General features: G+C 32.7%; 1 protein-coding gene across 3 annotated transcripts in view; it reads left to right on the plus strand.

The window, feature by feature from the left end:
• Sras (Ras converting CAAX endopeptidase Sras) overlaps window positions 1–26623 on the plus strand; it is a 45743-nt gene extending 19120 nt beyond the window's left edge. For 2 of the 3 annotated variants that reach the window (XM_035354369.2, XM_085812974.1), the window contains exons 6-9: window positions 6006–6114; window positions 13595–13663; window positions 13802–13864; window positions 26265–26623. In XM_035354369.2, the coding sequence (XP_035210260.1) occupies window positions 6006–6114; window positions 13595–13663; window positions 13802–13864; window positions 26265–26476 (453 nt within the window). In that variant the 3' untranslated portion in view covers window positions 26477–26623. The remainder of the gene's footprint in view (window positions 1–6005; window positions 6115–13594; window positions 13664–13801; window positions 13865–26264) is intronic. The other variant, XM_035354370.2, reaches the window with a different exon arrangement.
• Window positions 26624–27916: the final 1293 nt, after the last annotated feature.

A 27916-nucleotide genomic window follows, 5' to 3' on the forward strand; every position in this document is an offset into this window, starting at 1 on the left:
ATATGTAACACACTTGGCTGATAGATGCCACTTTGTCTTGCAGTGTCCCGGGAGCAAATTTGCAGACCTGCAGCAATGGCGGCCTTAATTTCATGCTCTTCTCTAGTCATTCATTTGTTTCTGCAGTGCTTTATAAATATTACATTTCCAGTTTCCTGCAATTAGTTAAAAGGGATTACAAATAGTTGTTGAGATGGTTTTGCAGCTGTTGGGATATCTTTCAGCATTCATGTTACAGAAACAACTTTCTTCCTACATTCAACTTTTTTAGCATTAGTAAGTACCATCTTTTAGCATATCTCGTTTCCATAAACTATCACAAAGTACTGAGTGAGAAGAAAGCAACCAGTGCCAAGCAGTGTAAAGGAAAGTAAATATAGGCAAACATGTGAACATCCATAACCAGTAACTATGCCATTAAATGAGCAGACAACTGTTGGTATTTACAATTTTGATAGCATGCTAGCTCTATAAACTGCTTTCTCTAGAATTCTAAAAAAAAAAAAAAAAAAAAAAAAACCACTAACATTTTCATTTCTTCTAGTTTTATCATATTGATGTCAGTAGGCATTGTTCTGTTTGAAAGAACATAACCTTATTAACAAAATACACAATTTAATAATTATTAAAATTCAGGCATGGGCTCAAATTATGAGCCCTTGTGTAAATTTCCATCCTGTGAAACCAGCACATCATTAGCATTTTTCATTTCAAAACTAATTTTGGTGCAAGTTTCAAGTGATTCCTCCTGTATCTGCCATAAATGCTAAGGTATTGTATTATTTCCACTGAAAGAATGCTTAGCCAATATAACTTTGAGTCAGGTGATCAGGTGTGCTATTCTGGTGGTTGGAAGAATATTTAATGAAAAAATAAAATATTGTTGTGTGCGTACGGGTTTGTTACAAAATGAATGCACGAGTCCGATGAAAAGTGAGCAAAATTTATTATTATCACAACAAATATGCTTAAATTTCCTCAAATTATTGTGTAGTATTACAATATCTCAGAGTAGATATCTTTAAACTACTCAAACGTTCAATAGAGCTTAATTCAAAACAGCTAAAGAAAGCTAATCCGCGAATTCACTACAATCAACAAGAGCAGTTTTCTAAACAAACTCTTAAAACAACAACAAACTAAGTAACTAACTACGAATTGAGAGGTTTTGTTCCTTTTATAAGCTTTTAAATACCGCGCAAGAACTTTCTGGAACTGTCTCGAAATCAAAAAGGGATATTTATTAAATATTAAATGCACGCACTCTTGTATTTTAAATTTTCTGGCTTAGCTTTCTTTTAATATTCGTCACACATTGCACTGTGCGGAGAATAAAACCATTTAATTTATTATTCAACAAACATTAGCTATTTAAATACCAAATCCGTAACATTGGCCCCTTCCCAAGGACTGCACGAACCGGGCAGTACAATCCCTGGACAGGAAGCCAAACTTGAAACTAACACATAAATACAATAATAAGCATTACATTACAATAACAAACAACATGAACAATAAATGCAATAAATAAAACAAATCAAATGCTATCGAATACAAAATACAAATCAAATACTAAATACATATTTAAAAACAAAAAGGACCATGGTCTTACACTATTTACAATTATTTACACTACGTACTATGGCCATAGTAATGAGCTAACCTAACCTGTCGTAAAGAACGACTTTAAGTTCTTTACGACAGAGTTCGAAGACTTACGGATCCAAACTACGAGGTCATTCAGCCTGTTTAGGACCATGTATGAACCATCCCAAGATGACTGTAATTTAGGTCTGACTCCTTTTCGTTGAATCAGGTTCCACAACCACACTTTGTCTTCTTTGTTGAACTGTGTGCCACACTTTGTCTTCTTTGTTGAACTGTGTGCAGTAGCTTTCATGTCGTATCTCGTCTTCACTTTCTCCGTCGTCAAGTTGACTCGCTTTCATGCAGAAGGTTGCATCACTTCAAACTGGGCCTGGACATCTTGGATGTGTTCCTCAGGCGATGAAGGCGCATCCATATGGCGATCAAACAGGCGGTCACAAGACAGATGAAGGTCTCAACCGAAGAGCATCTGAGATGGATAATAGCTGGTAGTCTGATGTTTCTCTCCAACCCTAGTATGATTTTGGCAGCTTTCTGAGTAGGGTCTTTCACATGAGACGTCGGCATTTCCAAGTGATGATCCCTTTTGAAAATGGATCATCATGTACTCAGGTGCTGAGAAAAACATATTGTTTTTGAAGTCTAAGGAAAAATTATATTTCCTTAAAAAGTCCAATCCGAGTATACATGGATCTGTAATATCCGGCATATAAGCCGTGTGATGGTAGGCGGCATGTCCAAACGTGATGTTCAGGTTTAAATTCCCAGCTATGTCGATTTTATCGCCAGACGCCATCTGAAGGGTAACACAGGAGGGCGTCCAAATAAGTTTATCTTTAAACAGTTCAGTTAAATCTTTTCTAATGATGGTAACATTAGCTCCTGTGTCAATGATCATATTGCAAGGAACTCCATCGATTTGCCCGTTGATGGATAGTCCGTTACTGTTGCCACTCACTGTAGAAATCTTGAGTGCTTTAAAACAAGGTTTTTCATTATCTGGCAACCTCTGTTCCTTGATAAGGTCATTAATTTGTTTCCTGCGTCGTTGCTGAGAAATGGTCTCAATTTTCGTACCCTGGGGTGTTCTGCAATTCTTTCGTACATGGCCTGCAGCTCCACAGTTCCAGCACTTTGGTTTCTTGTCAATCCTTTTCCTTGCCGTGGCATCTAATTGTCTGTTTAAATCATATGCCTTATTTTCCATGCTCTGGGGTGTTCTGCAGTTCCTTCGTAGGGGCTTTCAACGCCGCAGTTCCAGCACTTTAGGGTTGGTTTCTTTTCCCCTTTATTCCGTCTCAAGGCATTCACTAGTCTTGTCAACTCATCCGTTTTATTATCCGTGCTCTGGAGTGTTCTGCAATGCCGTTGTAGGTCACCTTCAGAACCACATCTCCAACACCTTACAGCCACTTTGTTCTCACTGTTACTCCGTATCAAAGCGTCGATTTGTCTGGATAAGTCATCTAAATGAGCCATCAATTGATCCACTGGCTCTTGGACTCGCACAGCTCTGACTGGGTAGTGATCTCTACGAGTTGCTTGCTGGGCTGAGTGGTGAGATGACAGGCCTTAGCTTGGGAATTCCATCCGTTTGCATCTGCAACTATAGAAAATTGGGTATTATACACTTGCCAGGATGTCTTGCCATCATATGTGGATAGCTTCAGAAATAGACGAGCAGGCATCAGCATCGGTAAGAATTCAAAACACTCAGAATTGCTTTCTTTCTAACGCTTTGCTCTTCTTTAAAGTGTTAACTTCTTTGGCAACAGCAGCAGAAACCCTTTCCTCAATTTGTTGTGGACGGCAGAAACTCTTTGTTCAATTTGTTGCTCTACTGCAGAAACTCTCTCTTGAATTTCTCCAACTTTGTCTTCAACTGTATCTATTCTTCCTTCCAAAGCTTCGAACCTGTTTTCTATTATGCAAGTAATTTCTCTCTTCAGTTCCTCTTGACCTACTTTCATTTACTCTTTAACAGATTTCATCTCTCTTTTAACGAATTCTTCCATTCTTTTCTGACTAGCTTCCATCTTTTCTTTCATTTTTTCCTATCCCGTTTTCATTTCTTCCTGTCCCACTTTTATTTCTTCCGGTCCTGCTTTCATTTCTTCCTTAAATGAGGTAAAGGCTGATAACTGCCTGAAGTGTTCTTCCATCAGTCTTGTTATTGGCATTCAAACCCCACTCCTGACACCAAAAATTGTTGCGTGCATACGGGTTCGTTACGAAATGAATGCACGAGTCCGATGAAAAATGAACAAAATTTATTATTATCACAACAAATATGCTTAAATTTCCTCAAATTATTGTGTAGTATTACAATATCTCAGAGTAGATATCTTTAAACTACTCAAACGTTCAATAGAACTTAATTCAAAACAGCTAAAGAAAACTAATCCGCAAATTCGCTACAATCAACAAGAGCAGTTTTCTAAACAAACTCTTAAAACAATAACAAACTAAGTAACTAACTACGAATTGAGAGGTTTTGCTCCTTTTATAAGATTTTAAATAGCGCGCGAGAATTTTCTGGAACTGTCTCGAAATCAAAAAGAGATATTTATTAAATATTAAATGCACGCGCTCTTGTATTTAAAATTTTCCGGCTTAGCTTTCTTTTAATATTCGTCACACGCTACACTGCGCGGAGAATAAAACCATTTAATTTATTATTCAACGAACATTAGCTATTTAAATACCAAATCCGTACAATATGCCAAAAATGCTGCTTTTTCACTTTCAATAATTGAAAGGTCATCAACCAGAAACTATTGTGCAGAATCAATCAAACTGTTTCACAAGCAAGCCTTGCTATATTAGCTGTCAAAATGTATACTGATTATGTGGCTTAAGTGTGAAGTTTCTGTGAAAAAATACATTTAAGGTCTCTGTTTGAAAAAAAACAAAATTACTTTCTGAACAACCCAGTAGGTAGTATAAACAGGTTTACATAGTTTCAGGATCCATTTAGACCCAAAACTGTATCTGAGTGTAGTTTCATAGGGGAAAAAAATCTTATTGAGTTGTTTAATATTTTTAAGGTGAATTTTTTTTATAATTTAATTTAACTGAATTTAGACATAAGTAAAAGATGAGTATCAGTTGCTAATTGGTAAAGCTGAGTGAACCTAAATTATTGTAATTGTAATGCCATGTTTGCATAAAGCTGGATGCTAACTGTTGAGTTCTGTCTCAGCATGTGTTAAACATGATTCGAATGAGAGTAAGCTGTACTGTACAGTATAAAGTGCATATGGTATATTATGCACTAGAAAAATTAAGCAGCAAGGAAGAAGCTTTCTGAGAGGAAAAAACATGTCTCTGGATTTAAAGAAAGGGTGTTTTTGAGAAAATAACCTAAAACTGCTAACAAGATATTATTTCTTCATTGGCTGTAAGTCCTGGTATTAAATTTTATAATTCCAAGCTAGAAATAATTAGATACTTTTTTATGATATTAACAAATAAATACTTTGTGAACCTTAAAACTCGCAATTTAAACCTTGATTTGTTGGTCAAGTTTAATATTTATTAAGGAATAAAAATTCAGTTTGGGTTAACCTCAGATTTACTTTGTGCCTTGATAGCTATCAATGAATATATTCTTTTCTTTGAAACAATAAATAATACCATAACTGTGTGTTTTATTAAGTTAATTTTTGTATTGTTTAGCAAATGTGATTACTAACTTAAAAAAAAAAAAAAAAAAAAAAAAAAAAAAAAAAAAAAAAAACCTTTTTAAACAGGAGTAGAAATGTTTGTGAATAGTTTCAGTTAAAAAAAATCTTTATTTTAAATCTTAATATATTGAAGTGACTTAGTTATTTAAGGTTAAGTTAGATTAAATACTCAAGGCAAATCTCATGAAGGCTATCTGCCTGAGGGGAAGCCTCTATGAGAGACTGTCTTAGGAAAATTAATTTGTATTCACATTCCACATGGAAAAAATTACAAAAGTACCCAAGTAGCTTATTGCTGGAGTTTAAATAATGTGCTTTTTAAGCAAATCTTACTCAATTTTTTCATCTAATAAACAGTGAACATAAAATCTGAATGTAAGGGAATTCAGGTTTTTAATTTGCCATCATGTTATAATTCTGCTTTGAATATTGTTTTCTGTCAAAGTAAACTAAGGCTGTCATGTTTTAATGCAGTGATAATTTGGGGAAATTGCTAGTATTTTATGCTATACTATATAATAAAGATTAACCAAATATCCATGTTTAAAAATATATAAATTTACAGTTTTCTGAAAAGTTAAAGCAAGTGTGGTATTATTTACAAAAGTAGTAATAAAAATTACTGTAATTTTTTAAAGGAAAAATTTTTGCTGTATATTATTTTCTATAATAATACAACTTTTTAAAAATATATACGTAATTTTTGTCTAGGCTCCGTTTTTTGAAGAATTTACTTTCAGAGCATGCATGTTGCCAATTTTAGTGCCATGTTTTGAATACGGAACAACTGTGATTTTATGTCCAATTTTCTTTGGCATTGGTAAGTTATTTTAGTTGATTATGCCAACAATAGTTTTTATAATCAAGACGTGCAAAAGTTTTGCTGTTTTGTACACAGGGCAACTACAGTGTGTTTTAGGGCTGAATTTTTCCTGTTAATGCACTGAAGCTACTATATGCTAATTAAAGTTATCTTATTTCACATAAAAATAATCTGCATAGAGAAAGGATTTTAAATAGAATCGTCTATTTAATTATGTATAATTGTCTTATACACTGTAACTTCACAGACTGAGAAGCAATAATGTTTTCTTTCTGCAGTGTAATTATTCTTAACCCTATTTCTTATTTATGGGATTGGGCATCTATGAGCTACAATCTGTTCTTTAGAGCAAGACCTCAGTTTAGTGGTCATCTTTTAAGACCAATTTATTTACTCAAGATGTATATAATTAGGGAGTGTTCATTTCATAGTTAGGTCATTTCTAGTCCCCTATTCCAGTAGTTAATTTCAACACAGGCATTTAGAAGCTCTCTGATTGTAATGACAATTGTAGTATTACAAGGTATGCATGTAGAAAGCTAAATAAGTTCTTTTTCTCAGAGCTTGATTTATTAAGAATTCATTTTTTGTAGATGCAGTGTATATTTCTTCAAGTAGCTGAAGTTTTTATGCTTCAAAAATGCAAAACAATTCCAGCTTTATTAGAATGATTGTTATAAACCTTATTAGAATAATATTAAAAGTAACTTTTTGATTGCTGTATACTCTATTTTTATTTCATTATATTTAAAAAAATATTTCTTAAGGTTGCAGCTCTCCCTTTGATTTATGTTTGTAACATTTCTTCATGCTGCTTTTAACTTATTTTTCTTACTTATTGAAACTATAATTCAAATCATTCTCTTTCAGTACACTCTTGCCAACATTTGATTTTTTTCATATGCTTACATATTCAGTGGTTTTGTGCCAAAATGGCTTTCTAATTTTTCTTTTAATGTAGAGAAGCAATAGTTGAAGTGACAGCCAGTAGTAGATCTGGCAGCATCTAAATTAATTAAAATTATAATATAAAAAGTTCAAAAATGAATTTTATTGCATTTAAAAATGGAATCATGATTTATGCTTAAATTTAAATAGCTGTTAAAGTTATTCCTTTAAAATATTAAAATCATTTTACTATTCAGAAACATATTCATTTAAATAGTAAATAACATTTAAATAGTAAATACATTTAAATAGTAAGTAAAATAGGAAAATTTATTCTAAATTAACGTGTTGTTTGACATTTCTAATTTGAAGGAAAGAGTGGAATTTTGAAAAGCAGTGCAGGAAAAACTAGTGAACAAAAACTTCCATGTATATTTTAGACATTAATTTATAATTTTTAATGAACTTGAATTTATTTTTGCAGTTGGTGTTATAAAATTTGTGTTTTGGATATTAATAATTTTAATTTGTATAGTGTTGCCTGAAAGACAAAATCTCTATATCTTAGATGAAAATAAAAATCTAAAATAATAAATAAATTGTATCTTAGAAAAATTCTCTAAGTAGTGATTAATAGCTAAAATGCAATTGTATTTTGTATCTCTTACTATGTTTTTTTAGTTAATAATCACTGTTTAAAAGCAAAATATCAAACATAAAATATGTTACAGATTTCTGAATTTTGATAATTTAGTTCAGCCTTATACATATGTAAAATATAAAAATTGCGATGGCTTTGCTCTGTGCGAACAGGCAACCTATAATTAACTTTTCACAATTTCAGGATCTTTCCCCTAGACCAGTACTTTCTAGAACATTCTGGCATGTTATACTAACTAGTATAACATGTATAAACTAGTATAAATACTGAGTGCATGCCATTTTTTGTCAGACTGTTTTTCTTTTATCGTTGCTGCCAGACCTTGCTGCTGTTCTTTCCATCTGTCTTCCTTTTGTTAGAACAGTTATGACGTAGAAAGTCTAAATTTAATCTTACTTAGTGTAAATCACTATTGAATATGTAATTTGGAGATTTTCACCTAAAGGAAAAATTATCTGCTCTGAGAATTGAATAAAGATTTGGTGTCATTTTGCCACCTTCCACTCAACCACAACAGTGCTCTTCTTCTTCAATGGCCAGACAGCCCAGGATGGGCCCTTGCCTTCTCCAGAATCGATTTCCAAGCTCTTCTATCTCTGGCCATGGACATTCACTTGGTTATTTTTAAAATTCTTAAGTCTGTTTCCAAACAGTTGAGCCACCTTAAGTTTAGGTCTCCCTCTTTTTCGGGTGCCGAATGGTTTGGCCGAGAAGATCTTTTTAGTTACTTGATTTTCATCCATTTTGCACAGGTGTCCTGCCTATTTAATTCTCTGAATCCTTATATATTTTATTATATCTATTATTTAAAGGATTTATAGAGTTCAGAATTAGTGCTCCTTCTCCAGATATTGTTACATTTTATGCCACCAAAAATACTTCTCAAAATTTTTCTTTCAAAGACAGAAATGATACTTTTAGCTTTATCTGTCATTGCCCAGGTCTCAGCAGAAATTAAATTGTAAATTAAAATCTTTGTTTTTCTTCTAGTGAAGTTAGACTTCAAGTACTTTTTGAGACCGAAAAAACGTTGGTTAGCATCTGTGACTCTACTATGGATCTCAGGCATTAAATCATTGAGAGCATTAATTTCTGATCCTAAATATTTAAATTTGCTAACAGTGCAACAGTTCTGTGATGTAGTTATATCGTCAAGCTTTGTCATTCCTTCACTTTTAGACAAAGACATGCAATAGTGTTTTAGTAAAATTTCTCCATATTTATCTGATAACTACTGAGGGTGTTTACATGTTTTAAGATCAATTTTGATAAAAAATAATTTTAAAAAAAGAAATAAAGCAAGTGTTTTGAAATAAAAATTTCTGGCCGTAGCTTATTATTTGAAATGAGATATATTGTTTGCTTCTTTAAAAATTTATCCTTCTTTCAAAATGCCACATGTAAATAAGCCATGGATTGAAGGATATGCTTTTATGCTTTCCAAAAAGAATATTTTTTCCACAATTAAAAAACACTGTGAAATTCATGGTATTAAGTTTTATAAGTTCAAAATAAGCAATGCTACTAATCAGAATGGGAAAATATGAGTCAGTACTATATTAAAAATTACATTAATTATACATTAAAAGAAAACTCCAAACGAATACCCAAAAAAGGTATGTACTGAAAAAGGTTCAAAAGTTAAATTGTTGCTAATTGAAAAAAATCCTGCTTCACAGAAATCAAAGTCTTTAAATCGTTTGTAGCAAATATAATTGAAATAAACTAAAATTTACAATTTAAGCAAGCTAAAATACGGAACATTTACCAGCTTTTGCCAAGGCACATGGTGCATTATAGAACGATTTGTAGAACCCTGTATGAAAACTGTTTATCAGGAGATAAGTGGAAATACTTTGGGGCCTTTGATAAAGCATGTGTTTATGTAAATGACTGCCCCTTCCCCCAAAAGAAGGTCTTTTTATTATTGAAAACAAAGTTACAAAAATGTACAAACTTGACTCCATCAATGCAAAGAAAGCTTCAGTGGGGGGTTTTATGATTGTTGCAGGATTCTTTTACAGTGTGAAATTAAAAATAAGATGAGTGGGGGAAAATATTAAAATTATTTCCACATACTATCAAGAGAAAGTTATACATAGATCACTCTGAAATTTTTTAAATATGTGCAGATGATTAGTGACAGAAAAAAATTAATGGTTAGATTTGAAAATATGAACTATTTTAGCCTAGCAGATGATTTTTTATTGGCCAGTTCCAAGTAGTTCAGTGTAGAATAAATATTAGACAGAAGGAAAAAGGGAGTTGATATGAGAATATTATCGAGCTGCAATTTTCTATGATTTTAAAGTGGGATTAAATCAACATCTACAATTAGCATTTGGAAATGAAGATGCTACTTATGCCACTGTATTCATATGGTTTACAGAATTTCACAGAGGTCGCCCTTCTCTTCAGGATGAAGAAAACACAGGAAGGTAATCCCGGATAATGTGTCTGCTGTAGGAAAAATATTAATCGATGATAATTGCTGTACCTACCAAATGAAACAGAAGGATCCGCCGCCATACATAAAATTATTTATGAAAAATTGTATATGATAAAACTTGTTTGCCATTGGGTTCCCCATAATTTAACTGAGTGCCAAAAAGAGGAGCATGTAAGAATCAGTAAAGAAACCCTTAAAATACCTAAAGATGGTGGCCACCACATTATTTATAAAATCGTAACTAGTGATGAAATGTACATGCCATCTTTTGACCACAGTTAAAATTTAGTTGAAGTTGTATATTGTCGATGTTGTACTTGTTAAGTACCATGTAATTCTGATGATTAATAAAGATGTAGGAGCCGAGATATAAAGTAAAAAAAAAAAAAAATTACCTGATGTGCAGCTTTGACCTCAGTGGGGTATAAACTTTCAACGGTTTCAGATTCTTCAGTTTTTTTTCCTTTGAAGATAAGGTTAGAGCTGTGATTTGATGAATTCCTGTCTGTATTCAGTTTCAGTCTTCCTTAGATAGTAGTTATAAATGTTTTGCACTAGTTAAGAGAAGTAGGCTAGGAATGTTTTGTCTGAGAAGAATAAAAAATAATTGAAGAAGATAATAGTAGAATGATAAATGAGCTCATGAGTAATTGTTCTGGTAGTGAAGACTCCGTGGGTGTAGCGATTTGTATGCCAAATTTTGGCAGAGCCTGAATTGGAAGCCTGTTTTGCTTTCACCTCATGGTCCAACACTACAGTGAATACTTTATCCTGAACTCAATCTGGGAAGTAATTGGAGCCATGCGAATTTACTAAAATTATAGTAGATTTAATAGGGATCTATGTAATGAAATTGAATTTCTTCACTTGGTTTTTGATGATGACATAATGAAGATAATAGTTGAAGAAACTAATAATTTATATGAAGAGAAAAAAACCATCTTCTTCAAAATCTGCAACTCTTACTCATGCAGATGTGTCTAAAATGAGAAGATTCTTGGAATTAATTATTCTAATGAAAAAAATGAAAAGGTCTAACCTTAAAAATGCATTTCACAACTGCTAGTTGCATCATTCTTCAATAGCCTGCTCTCTCAGGATATTTTTCTGACTAATTGTAGTTTCCACATTTTAGTGGATAGTGATGCAAAAAAAGTTAGCTGAATTGGGATGCCTTATCAAAAATTTACAGAACAGATAGATGTAAAGCAATTTATGTATTGATGAGTCTCTTTTTGCATGAAAAAAATTCTGCCTGTACATCCCATCTAAAAGGTCTCATTGTTGAATTAAAATATACAAACTCTGCCAATTGGAGTCTGGATATATCTGGAATTTTTTAGTTTACAGTGTTAAAGACACAAACCTGATAACTAACAATGGTTCTTATGATAAGCAAATAGTGAAAATGTTAATGGCAGATTTGTCTAACAAAGGCTATAATTTATATTTAGATCTTTTTTTTTTTTAATTCACCACCCCTTGCTGAATATTTTAATTCACTCCAAACAAACATATGTGTGCAGTTCTTATAATGCAAAAGGAATGCCAAAAGGTTTTATGCAAACAAAATTGAAAACAAGGAGAGCTGGTTGCAATGCAGAGAGAGAGAATATAATATAAATGTTTTCAAAGAAAAAAAATTATTATTATTATTATTTCTTTTTAATTACTGTACCTGTTTTGATATGGCTAAACGTGCTCAATATAGGACGAAAAGACAGCAAACAGTAGAGAACATTCTAAAACTGAAATGTACCTCAGACGACAATACAAATATGAATGGTGTCTCTGACTGAAGTATGAAAGTCCCATCTCTGATTTTTTTTCTAATGGAATTTTAGAATATATCAGTATGACTTGACATTAATCAGCCACCCTAAGAGAGCCTTAAAATTTCTCATCAAGGTGTCGGAATCATGTGTTAAAAAAGAAGAAATAAACAAAGTGTGATTTCAAATCAAAGTTGGACTCTTAATCATAATTTTGAACTAAATCTGCAAAAAGTATCCATAATATTTCATCAGTTAGTAAACTGAGTTTCTTTGAAATCTTTTACATTAACAGAATTTACATTAATTTTCCAATCTAGCTCTTCCCAGTGCTTTCCAAAATCAAATATCTCAGTTTATTCACATTTCATTACTATTTTTCTCAACAGATCTAGCTGCATTTGCTTTTGCTTTGCTCCACATATTGCTTTCTGTATAAACTTGTTTTGCTTCTTCCATTGTTCACATTTTCTTTCTCCCTACTGAGATAGAGGAACTTATGGCTGATCTCTCTCAAAAATGATATCAAAACCTATGTCTACCTAAGGTTTCTTTTCTGTCTAATTTTAAAATCTATGTGTGTTTAGCCTTAAGGAAAAACACAAATGTGATACTTGCCCTTAAATCTTCTTATACAACCTGGAAGCAGCCTTTAATTGGAAAAATACAGGCAAATTTTACTAAAATGTTATTGCATCCTTTTGTTCAAATGCATGTGTTGTAAAGGTGTTATAGGTTAAATGTGCTGAAGGAAAGTATTGTCTAAATATCCATGTTGGCTGAATGTCCTGTTGGTTAAATTTCTGTGTTGTCTAAGTGTCAACAATTGGAGCAGGATATCTTTCGAGAAGACTGTAAGGAAAGCTGTCTTATATATTCATATTACACATTGGGAAAACTTGTTTTTATTCTATTGGAACTAAGAACTGAAGCCAGCATGAGCTACTAATGCTAAGCAGTCTGTTATGTAGCCATTTGTGCACCTAAATGTTACTGAATATTTTCGGAACATTGGAGACATGTATGTCTCGTATACTATATAAATTAACTTCACGACTTCTTAACTGTGTGTGTACTGTACTGTATTATCATGTTCTTATTATCTTAAAGGGAGGAAAATAAATAATTTAACAACAAGTTTAATTTTATTTGGTCTAGAAAGAATACTGTACTATCTAAGCAACAGGAGTTTGACTATATTAAATATATATTACAGGATGCAGAATGACAGACTTTATATTTATAACTATTTATTAATGTTAAATTGTTGTATTCTGCATCAGGGTGAACTATATTTATGAAAGGCTGAAATGCCTGTGATGAATACATTTTCGATTGAAAAGTAATGAACGTGTATAATTGTTCATTGCATACTTGTATGATTCTGTAATATTTTGCAGAAATAGTTTTAAGATTACAATTTTGTATTCAGAATGTGCTCTTGAATACAAATACATATTTTGTAACTAAAAATAATATATACATAGTATGCTCAAATGGGATACAAGGTAATATGCTTATCAATACTGAATCGATAATATAATACAGTATGTTCAAATAACACTGAAGCAGATGTTCCAAAGTGATAAAAGTAACTATAGGTAAAAACTCCAAAATTAGAAAGTCTTCAGCCTCATTTTGTATTTTGTTAAAGTTTATGGGCATAAAATTTTATTTTATTTATTTATTTCAATATTATTCTTTTAGCTCATCTTCATCTTTTGAATGAAAAGCTAGCTCATGGAGCTAAGTTCAAAGTAGCTGTTTTACAGTCTTGTAAGTAATTTTGTATTATCTGAACTTACTATCTGACATTAAAATTTGTTTTATATTGGGGGTTAGCTGTATTCTGGGTTTAATACATATATTTTCTCCTATATATATTATTTTTTCTTTAATAAATATATTTCCTAGTATTTCAGTTTGCTTACACTACAGTTTTTGGTGCTTATTCAACATACTTATTCTTACGAACAGGTAAGTTGGATGAAAGTACTTTTCTTTATTTCTGTAATACTCAGTTTCTGTATAATACATATTATGTATTCATTTATCTTTGAAATGTTATACAGATAACCTTTGCTGAGCATGGATTTGTGGAATGTTATTTTGCATATATATGTTACCTTAATTATTTCCATTTAATTTTTCTAATGGTAGATCTTTGTTCATATATGGTTCAATGTTCATTCATCAGTATTAAATGCTTGCTGGCATCAGCTGTGGCCAGAAGTTATCAACAATTTTAAAGGATTACCATTGATTAAAAATAAAGCCAAAAGAATTGTACAAATTTCTAAAATGCCTGGCAATGAAATATTTTCAGATAGGCAAGAAGAAGTCAAAGAATTCAACGTGAGATGCTGAATGAAAAATTGGATAATCTTATAACTCTGACTGTGAAAACAATGATATGAAGAAGATAAAATGCCTTTAACTTACAAGTCAAATGAATCATTAAAAATGACATAGGAAATGCCTGCTTTTGCAAGGAGATTGACCCAAATGAAGAAATCATAGGACACTATATGAGAGTCATTAAAAATCTCTGCACTCTTTATTGCAAACTATTATTTATTTATTATTATTTTCTTTACTCTTTTAAAGGGTTGCAGCACACATTGTTGTAAGCAATAGTCACCAGCTTTTTTAAAAAAATAATTGTAGCATAAATTTATTAAGGAGAAAAAATTCCATTCAATTTATGTATTATATTATATATATATTCCCTTTTAATTGCAACAGTATGTTTCCTTCAGTGACTTGACAGCCCTTGAGGACCCATGATTTCTTTAAAATTTGATTCTGGGATATTCTGCTCTCAGCCTTAGTCTTCCAGTTAATGAGGTTTAAGTTAGACAGGTCTCTGTCCAGACAATTTAGCCATGTGTGTTTTGGTTTTTCTCTTTTTCGAATGCTTTGGGGATATTATTTTGAACTTTTTTTCAGGCATTCTGATTAGATGACCAGCCCTTCTTAATCTTTGGGTGCTAATGAAATTTATGATGCCTGGATACCCATATGTTCTGTAGATTTTTGTACTAATACTTCACCATATTCATCTATTTGAATATCTCCTACAACTCTTCTCAAAATCTTTCTCTCAAAGACTGCAAGTATTTCTTTATTCTATTCAATCACTGTCCAGGTTCCAGTTCCATACATCAAAACAGGTCTAATTAAATATTTGTAAATTGTCAGTTTAGTTGTCCTTTTGATAAGTTTAATTTCAGATCATTCTTTAAATCAAAGAGTGCTATTATACATTTCAGAAAAGATATTGTTCTCTGTGTTAATTACACAGCCAGGATAGTTGAAACACTAAAAAATTTTCTATTTATGAATTTCTGAGAAGGAATGATTAAATTTTGGCCTAGTGCATGACATATAGTATTTAGTTTTTGTTTGTTTGATGCTAAGATGCATTTTAGCTGCTTTGGCCTCCAGAAAACTTTTTGCTAACAGATGTTATTGGATGTTTCTCACCTTTAACATTTATCTGTAATAATACAGTGCCATTACCAATATTCAAAACGTTCAAACTGTTCAGAAAAGTTCAGACTGTATAACACTGGATTTTCTGTTAAAAATTTCTTGATTTCATTAAAAGTGTTTTGGCACTCAGTCCAATTTATGGTTGATTTGAAACATTTTCCTTTTAACAAATCTCAGTGGTAAAGAAATCAGAAATATGCCTTCGATAATATCCCGCAAGTCCTAAAATTGACCGGACCTGTATTTTTGTGGTAGGTTTATTGAAGTCCTTTATGGCTTGGACTTTTACTTCTCCTGGTCTTCTTTGACCTACTACATGACCTAGATATTTGATGGTCGTATGAGCAAACTGACATTTTGAAGGCTTAATATGCAGTTTAGCAATTTTCATCTTCTCCAAAATAATTTCTAGGTGCTTCAGATGCTCTTCCTAGATTCATGAGAATACTATGACATCATTAATACAGGTACAGCGAATTCTTCACAGTTTTTTAATAATCCAGCCATCAAATGGCTAAAATCATGTGGTGCATTTTTTAGCCCGAATGGGTAACCTTAAGGATCTAATGTGCTAAAACTTGTCTCAAAAGCAGCATAACACTGAGCTCTTTAGTTAATGGGATTTGCCAGTAACCTTGAGTAAGATCTAGAATAGTTATATATCTTGCAGATGATGCTTTTTCTACTAAATGTTCAATGTTTGGCAAGGGAAAATATTGTGTCCAAGTTGCCTTGTTCAGGTGATGGTAATCAATGCATGGTCTTGCATTTTTTCCAAGAATTTCAACCAGTATGAGTAGAAAGGTAAAATCCAATTCATCTGCTTCTGTTACTTTGAGATTTGTCACCTTTCTCCTTCAGTTTTTAAAATCTTGGTTTTGCTGACAGACATCTGATAAGGTTTTGCACATATTGGTCTATCTGCTTCTAGTTTAATATCATGTTCAGTAAGGTCAGTACATCCTGGTTCATTAGAGATAATACAGGAATACTTGTATATCAACTGCTTTAAATCATTTAGTTGATCTTCAGATAACAGTAAATTCAACTGGATGCCTTGCAAAACTTCAGACATTTCAGTATCTGACTCATTATTTCATAGTCGTTTATCCTGTCTTTTAAACATAGCAAGTTTATATTTTCTGCTCATTGAAAATACTGTTTCAGCATATTAATGTGGTACACATGAGTTTTTATTTTTCCGGGAAACTCGATTACATAATTTGTCTCTGATAATTGTTGATTTAGTTTTCCAGGACCTATTCACTTAACTGATAATTTCGAAGAAGCCATAACTGGAACTAAGTCTCCTTCTTAAAATTTATGTTCTGTTTTTGCAATCATACCAGAGCTTTTGCCTTTCTTTGGCTTCTTCCATGTGCTGGAGAGCGAGTTCTTGACATCTCCTCATTCGATTCATTAGTTCAAAAACACAGCCCACTGACACTATTTTCTTCTTCTTTGCCAGATAATTTTTCATACAATAGCGTAATTGGAGTTCTTAAGTTTCCGCCATGAACTAATTCTGTTGGCATGAAACCTGTACTGTCGTTAATAATGGTTCGAAGGGCAAATAAAGCCTGATGTAGTATTTTATTCCAGTCCAGACCATATTCTGGACATAGGACTGTTCTTTGATCTATTGCACCAAGATATTTTACTGTACATTTATTTACAATTTATTTACAAATCGTATGCCACCTGGCATGTTTACAAGCGTTATGCCTCCTGGCATGTACATGATAGACATATTCTGCCACCTGGCATGTGAATTGATACATCATATTAGTTTTCTGCCACCTGACAGATACGATGCAATTACCTCAATTAGCGGTAATACGCCCGACATTTTGGCGTGTCCGCTTCCCTTACGTTCTGTAACGCAACTAACTTTTTGTGCGGTGCGCCCTCTGGGCACAAATCACCACAATCACCGAGGAGGCCAAAACATCCTCCCCCCCTCCGATGAATTACATTCATCTTAATACAATCTTCAATATATGCAAACAAGTAAATGAAAAATATAGAAACTGAAAACATACAAAAACCTTCAAAAAGTATAAAATTACATATCACACTTACCAATCTTCTAGCAAAACATCTTATATCTTACTATATTGAAACGTTAACTATGAGGGTTAAACTAGAACAAACAAATAAAATTATTAGTACAATAAGAAATAAAAAAATAATAAAACATATTCAATATAAACCAAACACTTAAGTTAATGTTCTTCAACTGGTAAAAGACACAGTTTGGTAATAGGACGTTTAATGTCCCCGTGCACAGTTTTTAGTCTAACCACTCGGACATTATTGTCTCTTCCAGGAAACACTTCTATTACTCGCCCGAGTTTCCAACGTAATGAAGGCATATTATCTTCTTTAATGAGAACCAAGTCATTTAGGCGAATATTTCTGCTAGGCTGTCTCCATTTGCTACGCTGCTGTAGTTGGCACAGGTACTCCTTACACCACCGATTCCAAAACCCTTGGAACATCTGCTGTGTTAGTTGCCATCTTTGCAATCGAGACACTCGTACTTCAGTTAAATCTTGTTCCGGAACAGCTGTTAAAGAAGTCCCTATAATAAAGTGTCCAGGAGTCAAAGCTGTCAAATCATTGGGATCACTGGAGACCGGTGTTATTGGCCTCGAATTTAAGCATGCTTCAATTTGTGCAATTAGTTAGAAACTCTTCATAAGTCAAAATTTGAGTTCCAACACATTTCTTTAGATGCAGCTTCATAGATCTAACAGCTACCTCCCATATACCACCATGATGTGGAGCAGCTGGCGGGTTGAATATCCACTTTATGTTTTCATTTGCTAACCACCTTTGAAATTCTGAAGCCTTACGTAACTCATAGGCGGTAAGCACACCAGATTGCTTTTCACGAGCGGATTTACAGTTGTTCACGAAGCGCAGAACATAAGCCATTATTCCCAGTACTTTGGTTAAATTTCCGTACAGTTCAAGATTTAGTAACGGTTCTGTAGATTCCACAAGTGTTTTCAAAGTAACACATTTACGTTCTTCACTAACGTTTTGCAAGTCAGCTTCGGTATTCATTTCGTTTATGTGATGTCGAATATCTACTTCTGAAAGCCAGGGTGGCCCAGAAAACCAATCACTATCATTAATTAGAGCTTTAGCATCCATGCCCCTCGTAAGTTTATCAGCAGGGTTTGTCTTCCCACTGCAAAAGTACCAGTTGTTTAAAATTATTTTCTCTTTGATTTCTACCACACGATTTCTAACAAATTGTTTCCACTCGTTGGCAGATCCCTTGATCCAGTCAATGCAAATTTGGGAATCAGTCCAGTAAAATATATTTCCGTTATTATCACTGAAGTACTGTCTGGGAATTTCGAAAAACTTTATTTTTTCAACTTCTTTTAACCATTCCTGAAATATGAATTCTGTATCAAGGGGAACACTTTCGTCCCATTGAATACCCTTTTCCCACATAGTTTGCATTAAGAGTTTAATTCGAACAGTAAATGGATTCATAATTGTTATTTAAACCTTCAACACCCTCTTTCCACAATAATCGAGTTTCATACCTTTTATTCTTGTAAGTTGTATTTCGTTCAAATGACTCTAAAATTTCTTTATCTGATAGAGATATTTCTTTATCCGAACTTATCCCAATTGCTTCTAATTCCCATAATTTTTTAACTCTTTCATAATCTAAGTCCTCATTTACAACGGTTATATGATTAACTCTTGCGTCCTTACAATTTGATCCTTCGTCCTTGCCTTGAATCACAAAACCGAAAGTGCTTTCTGTTGCGACTAATTTTTTACAAATCTTCACGTTTCGTTCTCCTAAAATTTCCCAAATATAATCCGAACCTATTAATACTTGAATTTCGTCACTCGTACCAGCATCTGCTAATTCTATTCCCTTCTCAAACGCCATCTTTCGTATCCACCGAGAAGGAACTTTTACTTGCCCTAGTGTTATAGAATCAATGACTATTGCGTTAATTTTTATCTTTTTACTGGGATGGCTTACATTTTGCAATACGATTTCTACGATATCATACAAGCGCTCTTTTGCATCTTTGCATCCAAATGTGAAAATAATAAGCGCTTCTTTATTAATAATTTTCAACCCCAGTGAATCAACCACTTCTCGTAAGATGAATGACTTTGTTGACCCTGAATCTAGCATACAACGTAATACCTTTTCGTTCCCCCCTTTACACCTAACTGTTGCCGAAAACGTCTGTAAAAGAACGGAAGTCGGTAGTTTAATTTTGTTATTATTTTCATTGCATAAGAGCGAAAGAGAAGCTTCAGGGATTGGCGTTTGTTTTGTCTGATTGGAAGTATCCGTCTCTAAATCTTTCGATGCAGCGTCACATATTAACGAATTATGTAAACCTTGGACATTGCACAGTCTGCATTTTTCATCTTTATGATCACAGAAACGCCTGGGATGCCCTTTCGAAAAGCAAATAAAACATAAACCTCGATCCATTAATGCCTTTCGGCGAGCCTTTAAATCAAGTGCGCAATCATGATTCATATGACAAGCAGATAAACAAAATATGCAGACATTTTGATTCTCTTTCTTAGGCGGGGTAGAGAACTTTCGATTTTGATTAAAATGTGATTTTTGAAAGTATTTAGAGGGAGTTTCGCTTTGACTAGTTAATACTGAAGCACCTTGCTTATTCGTACTGTAAATATTTCTTTTAGAATGCATGTAAGATTTATTTTGATAACCTTGATGGGAACTTTTGTTTCGTATTGATGTTTCATTTACATCAAAATTCTTAGAATGCATTAACATCATTGATGTTTCCCTACATTCCACTTCAGTTTTCAAGAACGTTAGTTCAGTTAGAGTTAAATTCTCGGGTATTAATTTTAACAAAATAGGGGATAATAAATGTCCGTAAGAACCACTAGTAACATTTAAAGAATTTAAATTCCTTATTTGTATTTCTATATCGTCATAAAGCTTCCTCAAAGAAGCCGTATTTCCGGAATATTTTACAGGTTCTAAACTCAACAATTTATTCATATGCGCATTAATTAGCAGGTCATCTCTGCCGAAACGGTTTTTTAGTATATCAACAGCCACCGTATAGTTTTCACTAGTAAATGTTAATCCACTAATAGCATTTAAAGCTAAACCTCCCAAAAGCGATTTTAAATAACAAAACTTGTCAACCGAACTGAGACTTTCGTTTTGGTGAATGGAATTACTAAACTGATTCCAGAATTCAAGCCAAGAACAAGGATCACCGTAATATTTTGTAATCGTTAATTTTGGCAATTTTAAAGTATTAACTTCACAAGTTTTCAACTTCGTGGATATAGTTTCCTCACTAGAATTTCTAGATTCAACTTTACACGCGTTTTTTCTTAATTTTTCCTGAATTTTACATTTAAAACTTATAATTCTTTCCTGATATTCCTGCGCGGAAATTACTTCTGTTTCTAACTCCTGTTCCGTAATTATAAGTTTTTCAATCTCAGAATCGTATTGTTTCAACAACTGCGATTTTTCAAGTAACATTTCGAGTAATTCTTTTAATTTCTCATCCGCGGTTTCACCCTCTTCTAACAATGCAGAATCTATTTTACTCATCAACTTGGTAGTTAAGTTACGCGTCACCGTACGCAACTTCTTTGCCTTATTCATAGCCTCCATTTTACCATTAGATTCTATCAACTATAATAATCACCAAGATTTTTATTCAACAATTCTATTCAAAACTGGAAAAATGAAAAAGGGCCTACCTCGAATTTCTTCGCGTTAAATCCTGGCTTTTCAGTCATGAACTCACTAATTTTCTTCGTCCATTCTTCATCTCCACAAATCAAGTCTGGTGTCACCAGAAAAAATGTACGTATCCAAATGATCAGAAGGTTGTTGATGCTTGTTCTTTGATCTATTGCACCAAGATATTTTACTGTACATTTATTTACAATTTATTTACAAGTCGTATGCCACCTGGCATGTTTACAAGCGTTATGCCTCCTGGCATGTACATGATAGACATATTCTGCCACCTGGCATGTGAATTGATACATCATATTAGTTTTCTGCCACCTGACAGATACGATGCAATTACCTCAATTAGCGGTAATACGCCCGACATTTTGGCGTGTCCGCTTCCCTTACGTTCTGTAACGCAACTAACTTTTTGTGCGGTGCGCCCTCTGGGCACAAATCACCGCAATCACCGAGGAGGCCAAAACAGGACTGGAAGAATTATGGATTGCTTTATGAATGGTAAATAGAACTTCATAAAACTTTAATTCCAAATTTTTCTAGGAAATTCAATGTCAGCATGCTCATAAAAGATATGGCTTGGTCTGCACCTCTTTTGGAAATCCCATTTGACTAAAAATTTGAAGAAAACCATCAACAATCATTGATGAACAAATATTTACAACAGGAACTGCAGTTATCAGATATTTATTTTCTGAAGGTATCACAAGCAGAAGCCCACAAGCATCAATATTTATTTTTGAAAATATATGCATGGTAACAGCAATTTTCAATGGCTCTTTCTTTTTATCTTGTGGCTTTCCAATTCTTTGACATTTGTCACTAGTTTTAACAAAATTCTTGACATCTTTGTAACGATTTGGCCAATAAAAAGTTTTGAATAATGCATCTTTGATCTTTGTTGCACCAAGATGGGCTGCTATTTCTTCATCAGAAATAGTCATCAACTGTTTCCGATATTTCTCAGGAGCAATAATCAACAGTCTTTGTGTTCCATCACAATCTTCTTTTTTGAAAAAGAGCATATGTCCTTTCAACATATGCCTTGTACCTTTACAAGATTTTATTTTATCTCCCTCATGAAGTGGCTTCAATTCAGCGCTCTCCTTCTGTTCTGGTATAAATATTTCTAAAGAGGCCTTTATCAGATCTAATTCAGAACATCCATATTTCATAGAAGGCAAACTTTCATTTTCAGTCAGTGTGTCTTTGTCTGCAAGTTCAGTTTAAAAATTTAACTCATCTGTTGAGTCTAAATTTTCCATTTCTTTTAGACGTCACTGTTGAGCATGAGTTTGTACAGAGTTTATCATATGGATTTGAACTTCTTCATCTCGTTTTGCCTCTTCAAATAATCCAGCTGTTTGTATCCAGCTAGAAGATGCCTTCCTAGATTTAATTAATCTATTTGTTATTATATGACCAAGATCACATTCAAGCTCTACCTTAGTCAAAGATAAGGATATTGGATGTTCTCTCAAAGATGTTCATATCCACATGGTTTCACCCTTGTACATGGAAGGCTATACATACTTTTGGCAAATTAAATCCACTAGTTGCACTAGTATCTCTAAGTATGGACATTTTATAGCTGGTATGTGGAGGTATGTGGCTGGTTACCTAGGCTGGTATGTGAAGCCATAATATCCTTAAAACTCTTTTTGGAAAATTCATTTGAGGGTACAGTTTCATTTGATGATACAGTTTCCAAATTCTTCATGAGCTTATCACATTAAGGTTGAAAATGCGAGTAGGATCCGCATTCATAACAACAATGTTGTCTTCATTTCACGAATTCCCATTCCTAAATTTTATTAGTACGTTCTGTCTTAATTATATGTTTAGTATTAAAATCTTTTGAGATTTCTTTAGGATTTTGTCTATAGTGATAATTTACTTTGCATTCTTTTCCCATTTTGATGACTTTCTTGAAGTTTTAAACCTTGTTTTCTAGGATTTTCCTTCTTAAAGCTTTGTTTAATACTCTCATACTCTTCTAATTTTTCTGCTAGCTCATATGGAGTTTTTAATTTCATCAACAAAATGGTCTTTTACTTCCATAGGAACTCTATATTTAATTTTCTCAGTAACTATGAAATCTTTCAGATTTTCAAATGTCTTAATTTCTAAATTTGCAATCCACTCCAAAAAGTAACTATAAAGTTCATAAGCATAATTTCTTCAAGGCTTTTCAGGAATGTTTTGATGTCAGTAAAAGCATTGTGTCAGCATTTCACTATTAAGTTTATATTTTTTTAAGATTAGATTTTTCACATATTTGTATTAAATTGCATCTTCAGGTGGTTCTCTAGCTAACATATTGGAGATTTCAGTAGGTTTAACACCCAAAAGATAAGGCACACAATCTTTCTTAGGGATCTGAGTCATTTCAGCCTTTTTCTCAAAATTTATCAAATATAGCCCAATTTCATCTCTTTTTTTTTTTTTTTTTTTTTTCATTAGACTCTGGAGTAGTTTGTGACAACTGGATTTTATAGCTTGATTTTACTTTATTCACTATTGATTATCTAGCTCGCATTTCCCGATTTTCCAATTCAAGCCGCTTTATTTCTAATTCATATGCCCTTGCTTCTCGAGCCAGGCCTTCTTCTAAATCAGCAATTATGTTTAACTTTGAGAAACTTATTACTCGGAGAATTAATTTAACTTCTTTTTTATTGTAAAAGTGACTTTCAGTGATTATTATTATTATTATTATTATTATTATTATTATTTTTTTTAATTTATTTCTGGGACCTTACTTGTGAGTGGCATTTTCTCACCTAATTCTTTGGCTACTTCTATTAAATCTTGTTTTCTACCCTTGGCAAGAAATGTCATTTTTTGAAACAGAAAACTCTTGGGCAGTGTATCAAAATTAATTTTAAAAGCCTTTTAGCCAATATTAAAAAAATACAAATCAACTTAGTCTAGGTTTCTTTTCTTTTTTTTTTTTTTCTTTCTTTTTAATTATAAATTCAAATATGACACAATGTATTTAAAAAAAAAACACTGAATACAATAAAAAGTATGTGCTTTTCATTTAATAAAAATCTGCAAAGCTTGCTCTGAATAATTTATACTAAAGTAAATAAAAAGTATTCAAGACTCTAACTTGATTCACACAACAAAATTCTTGATTTAGGACTCTAATACAAGAGCTCAAATTTCAAAAGAACATCCTAATCAGGCTAATTATTTTGATGTTTTAATCCAAAAGTTCAAACTTAGAATATCGTACTATTAGTTGAATTCAATAATAAGGTGAAACATTTTCATATAAAACGGCACTGTATGTAAAAAAAAAAAAAAAAAAAAAAAACTGATACTCACATGTGCTGTATTCCTTTCATTTTTAAATAAACACTAATTTCACTTTTCAATCCCATTGGCGATGCATATTTTTTATATGAACGTAATAAAGTTTTAGAGAAATCTTACTATTTTGATCATACAACCATCTTTTTTTCGTCAAACTTATAAAATAACTGAAAAAAAATTAAGCATATGCATCTTCAAGCATGGATATTTTATGTGCAAAGTTTCTTTACATTTCTTACTGGTATAACATTGATAGCGTAGCAATGCAAATATGTTACAATTCCTACAAGCTGTTATATGTGGTTTGAAACTTTTATGTCCAAGATTAATATCACAAAAAAAAAAAAAAAAAAAAAAAAAAAAAAAAAAAAAATTGTTCCTACTAGAACCCCCAAGATGTTCAACACCTTCAAATAGGTCTTCGTGAAAAATTCTTTTTTTTTTTTTTTCGTATGCATCTTCTTCTCCTGCCTTCTCACCTCTTTAAAAACTTCAGCTGTGTTTCTTGACTATTATCTCTGTAACATTTTATCATAATATTTTCTTTTATTTTTTTGTAACCAGCTCACATTCTTTTTCAAACCAGCTTCTACATATGATGTTTTCACTGTCACCAAGATTAAAATCTTCTGCATTAGGGAAAATATCCTTAATTGCAGTTGCCTGAATCCAACTTTTGGTTGAGATGAGACTGGTATTTTAGTTTAAAATTTTGGTGCTTTAACGGTTCGTAATTGTACCCCCCCTTTTTTTTTTGTTTTATCTCTCGTATCTTTATCTATCAGTTTTATAGTGATTTTGGCCTTTATGAGTAGGTGGTAAGAGCCAAAAGCAGTACCGCATTAGGTCTTATATCATTAATGTCTATCTATATCTATTATCTGTCTATCTATATTTAAAATCAATAAATACTATGTATATAGTTAATCTAGTTCTATGTCTCTCCATCAGAGGACTGCCAATTAAGTTTCTATATTTTTTAATGATAAAAAAATGTACTGGATATTTTCATACCATCATGACAAAATTACTTGGATTTTACACAAATCCAACAGTTCATTTTCTGACCTATCAATATATTTTGTTGTCTTGTTCTGAAATATAAATTTCTCTGTGATTTGAATTTTTGGGGAATTAATAGCACTTCTTATCTGTGTGATTTGACCTATCCTGGCCAACCTAAAACAGCTTTAAAATCAGGGTCCAATTAATTCTTTTTTATTAAGAGATTATTTGGGGTTATGTAGAGGTTTGGGGCATAGCCTGTTGCCCCATTCATAAAACAGAAACTTGGTTATTAGAAATTAAGGATGATTTGTGAAAACATTAAAAACTAGAGTCTAAGACTCTGGCACTGTATGTTTTGGCCATAATTGGGCCCTAGCTAAAATTTCACTGCCGGTTTAAATTGCTTTTTTGCCTATTTTTTTACATAGGAGCTATTATAGTAATACAGTGGTTTTTTATAGATTAAAGAAAGGATTGTATCTAAATTGTGTCTGTATTTGCTTAACATCAGAATCTAATAGCATGCAACAGATTATAAAAATTAAAATAAATTAGACTTCCATCTTAGTGTAAGTTAGAGAAAAAGAAAGGAAGATAATTCACTAAAAGAGAAGCATAGGCAAAAACTTAGAATTATGCGCTAAAGTTATGTCTTTCAGGTAATGTTCATTAGCATTTAGAATCATTAAAAGATTAGTGAAACTTAATGGCTTTTTGTTTTTTAAAAATTTTGACTATTTTTATAATATGAACTTTTGTAAGATAGCTATAATATGTAATTATGTATTATTTTAATAGGACATGTTGCTGCTCCATTTATTGTCCATGCCTTCTGCAATCATATGGGATTTCCAGATTTTGGTCAGTTATTGAATCTTGAACAACCCAAAAGATCAATTCTAATGATTATTTTTGTCACTGGATTAGTACTGTGGATACTTTTATTGAAACCAATGACAAATCCTTATATTTACAATAATTCTTTGTATTGGCCAACGATTTTAGATTAGTATTGTGTGAGATATGTAAATAATAGGTGCTAATGCATTTATATTTTTATGGCCTTATGAACTAACTTAGTGCTTTTAATTTGTAATATATTTTTGTTATTGTAAAAAATTTCATAATGAAACTATTAAAATATTGCTTTTTTTCCCCTTTTTGAATATTTTATGACATCACGATCTTACAATCTTCTAATCATCTCCCTTTTAATTAAGAGTGTGAATATGTCAAAGATGAAAAATAACATACAAATTTTAGTACTGATATAATAGCCTTAAAAATAAATTATATCGGGGATGAAAATAGGTGTCAGTTTAAGTGTGTATGCATTTATTGCATAGCACAAATATACATTGAAGAGCAAAAACATTATAACCACCTACTCAACATGTTGCATGACCTTTGGCCTGCATAACAGCTGCAACATGCCTTGGCATGGATGCCATAAGTTCTTAGTAGATGACTGGAAACTGGTTATACCAAATGTCTAAGTAGCAGTTATGCAAAGTTGAGACATTCTAACATGGTGGTGTTTGAGCTCTGAGCTGTCTCTCCCTGACATCTCAAATGTGCTCTGTCAGGTTAAGATCTGGCGAGCTAGGTGGCCAGGACATTGATTGGAATTCATTCTTATGCTCCTCGAACCACTCCAACACAATTCGAGCCTTGTGACATGGGGGCGTTGTCTTGCTGGACGATTCCATTTTCAGTTGGGAAGACACATACCATGTAACGGTGCATCTGATCTGCAGTTATGTTAGATAATTTGCAGCTTTCATGGTATGTTCTACCACAATTAAGCATCCCAGAACTACCCATGAGAGCATCCATCAAAACATAATACTGCCACCACCAGCCAGTGTATGATCAGCTGTACAGTAGGGAGCAACTTGTTCACCTGGAATAGTGTGTACCTTGACACGACCATCGATGTGATGAATGAGAAATCTTGATTCATCTGACCTGGCAACTCGTCTCCCACTTATCCATGTTCCTGGGTCCCCTGTAGGCATAGTTGACAATGATGCTTTATCAGCAGAAGCACATGAGTGGTATGTTTGCTGTGCAGTTCCATATCCAACAGTGTCCACTGAACTATGTAGTATTGGACTGTAAACTGAGCCACTGTCTGACATTGATTTTGCTGTATCAAGCAGAACAGTCTAGGGCAACCTTTTTCATTGATGATACTTGAACATCCAACACCTTGGCATCTACTGCTGGTTTCATGGGTGTTTATTCAATTTGCATAAATACTAACAATGGCAGATTGTGAACAACCTACCATTCGTATAATTTCAGAGATATTTGTTCTGAGTCTTTAGGCTGTTAAAATATGCCTTCTATCAAATTTGCTTAGATCAGCAGCCTTTCCCATCACTTGCAAAAGTAAGGGTAAGAATGATTCTTTACCTTTTCCAACAGCAGTTAAATACCATTCCCAC

This window comes from Stegodyphus dumicola, chromosome 3 (genome assembly GCF_044657685.1).
Source record: "Stegodyphus dumicola isolate Sdum_Otavi_A_Nest chromosome 3, ASM4465768v1".
NCBI classification, from domain to species: Eukaryota; Metazoa; Arthropoda; class Arachnida; order Araneae; family Eresidae; genus Stegodyphus; species Stegodyphus dumicola.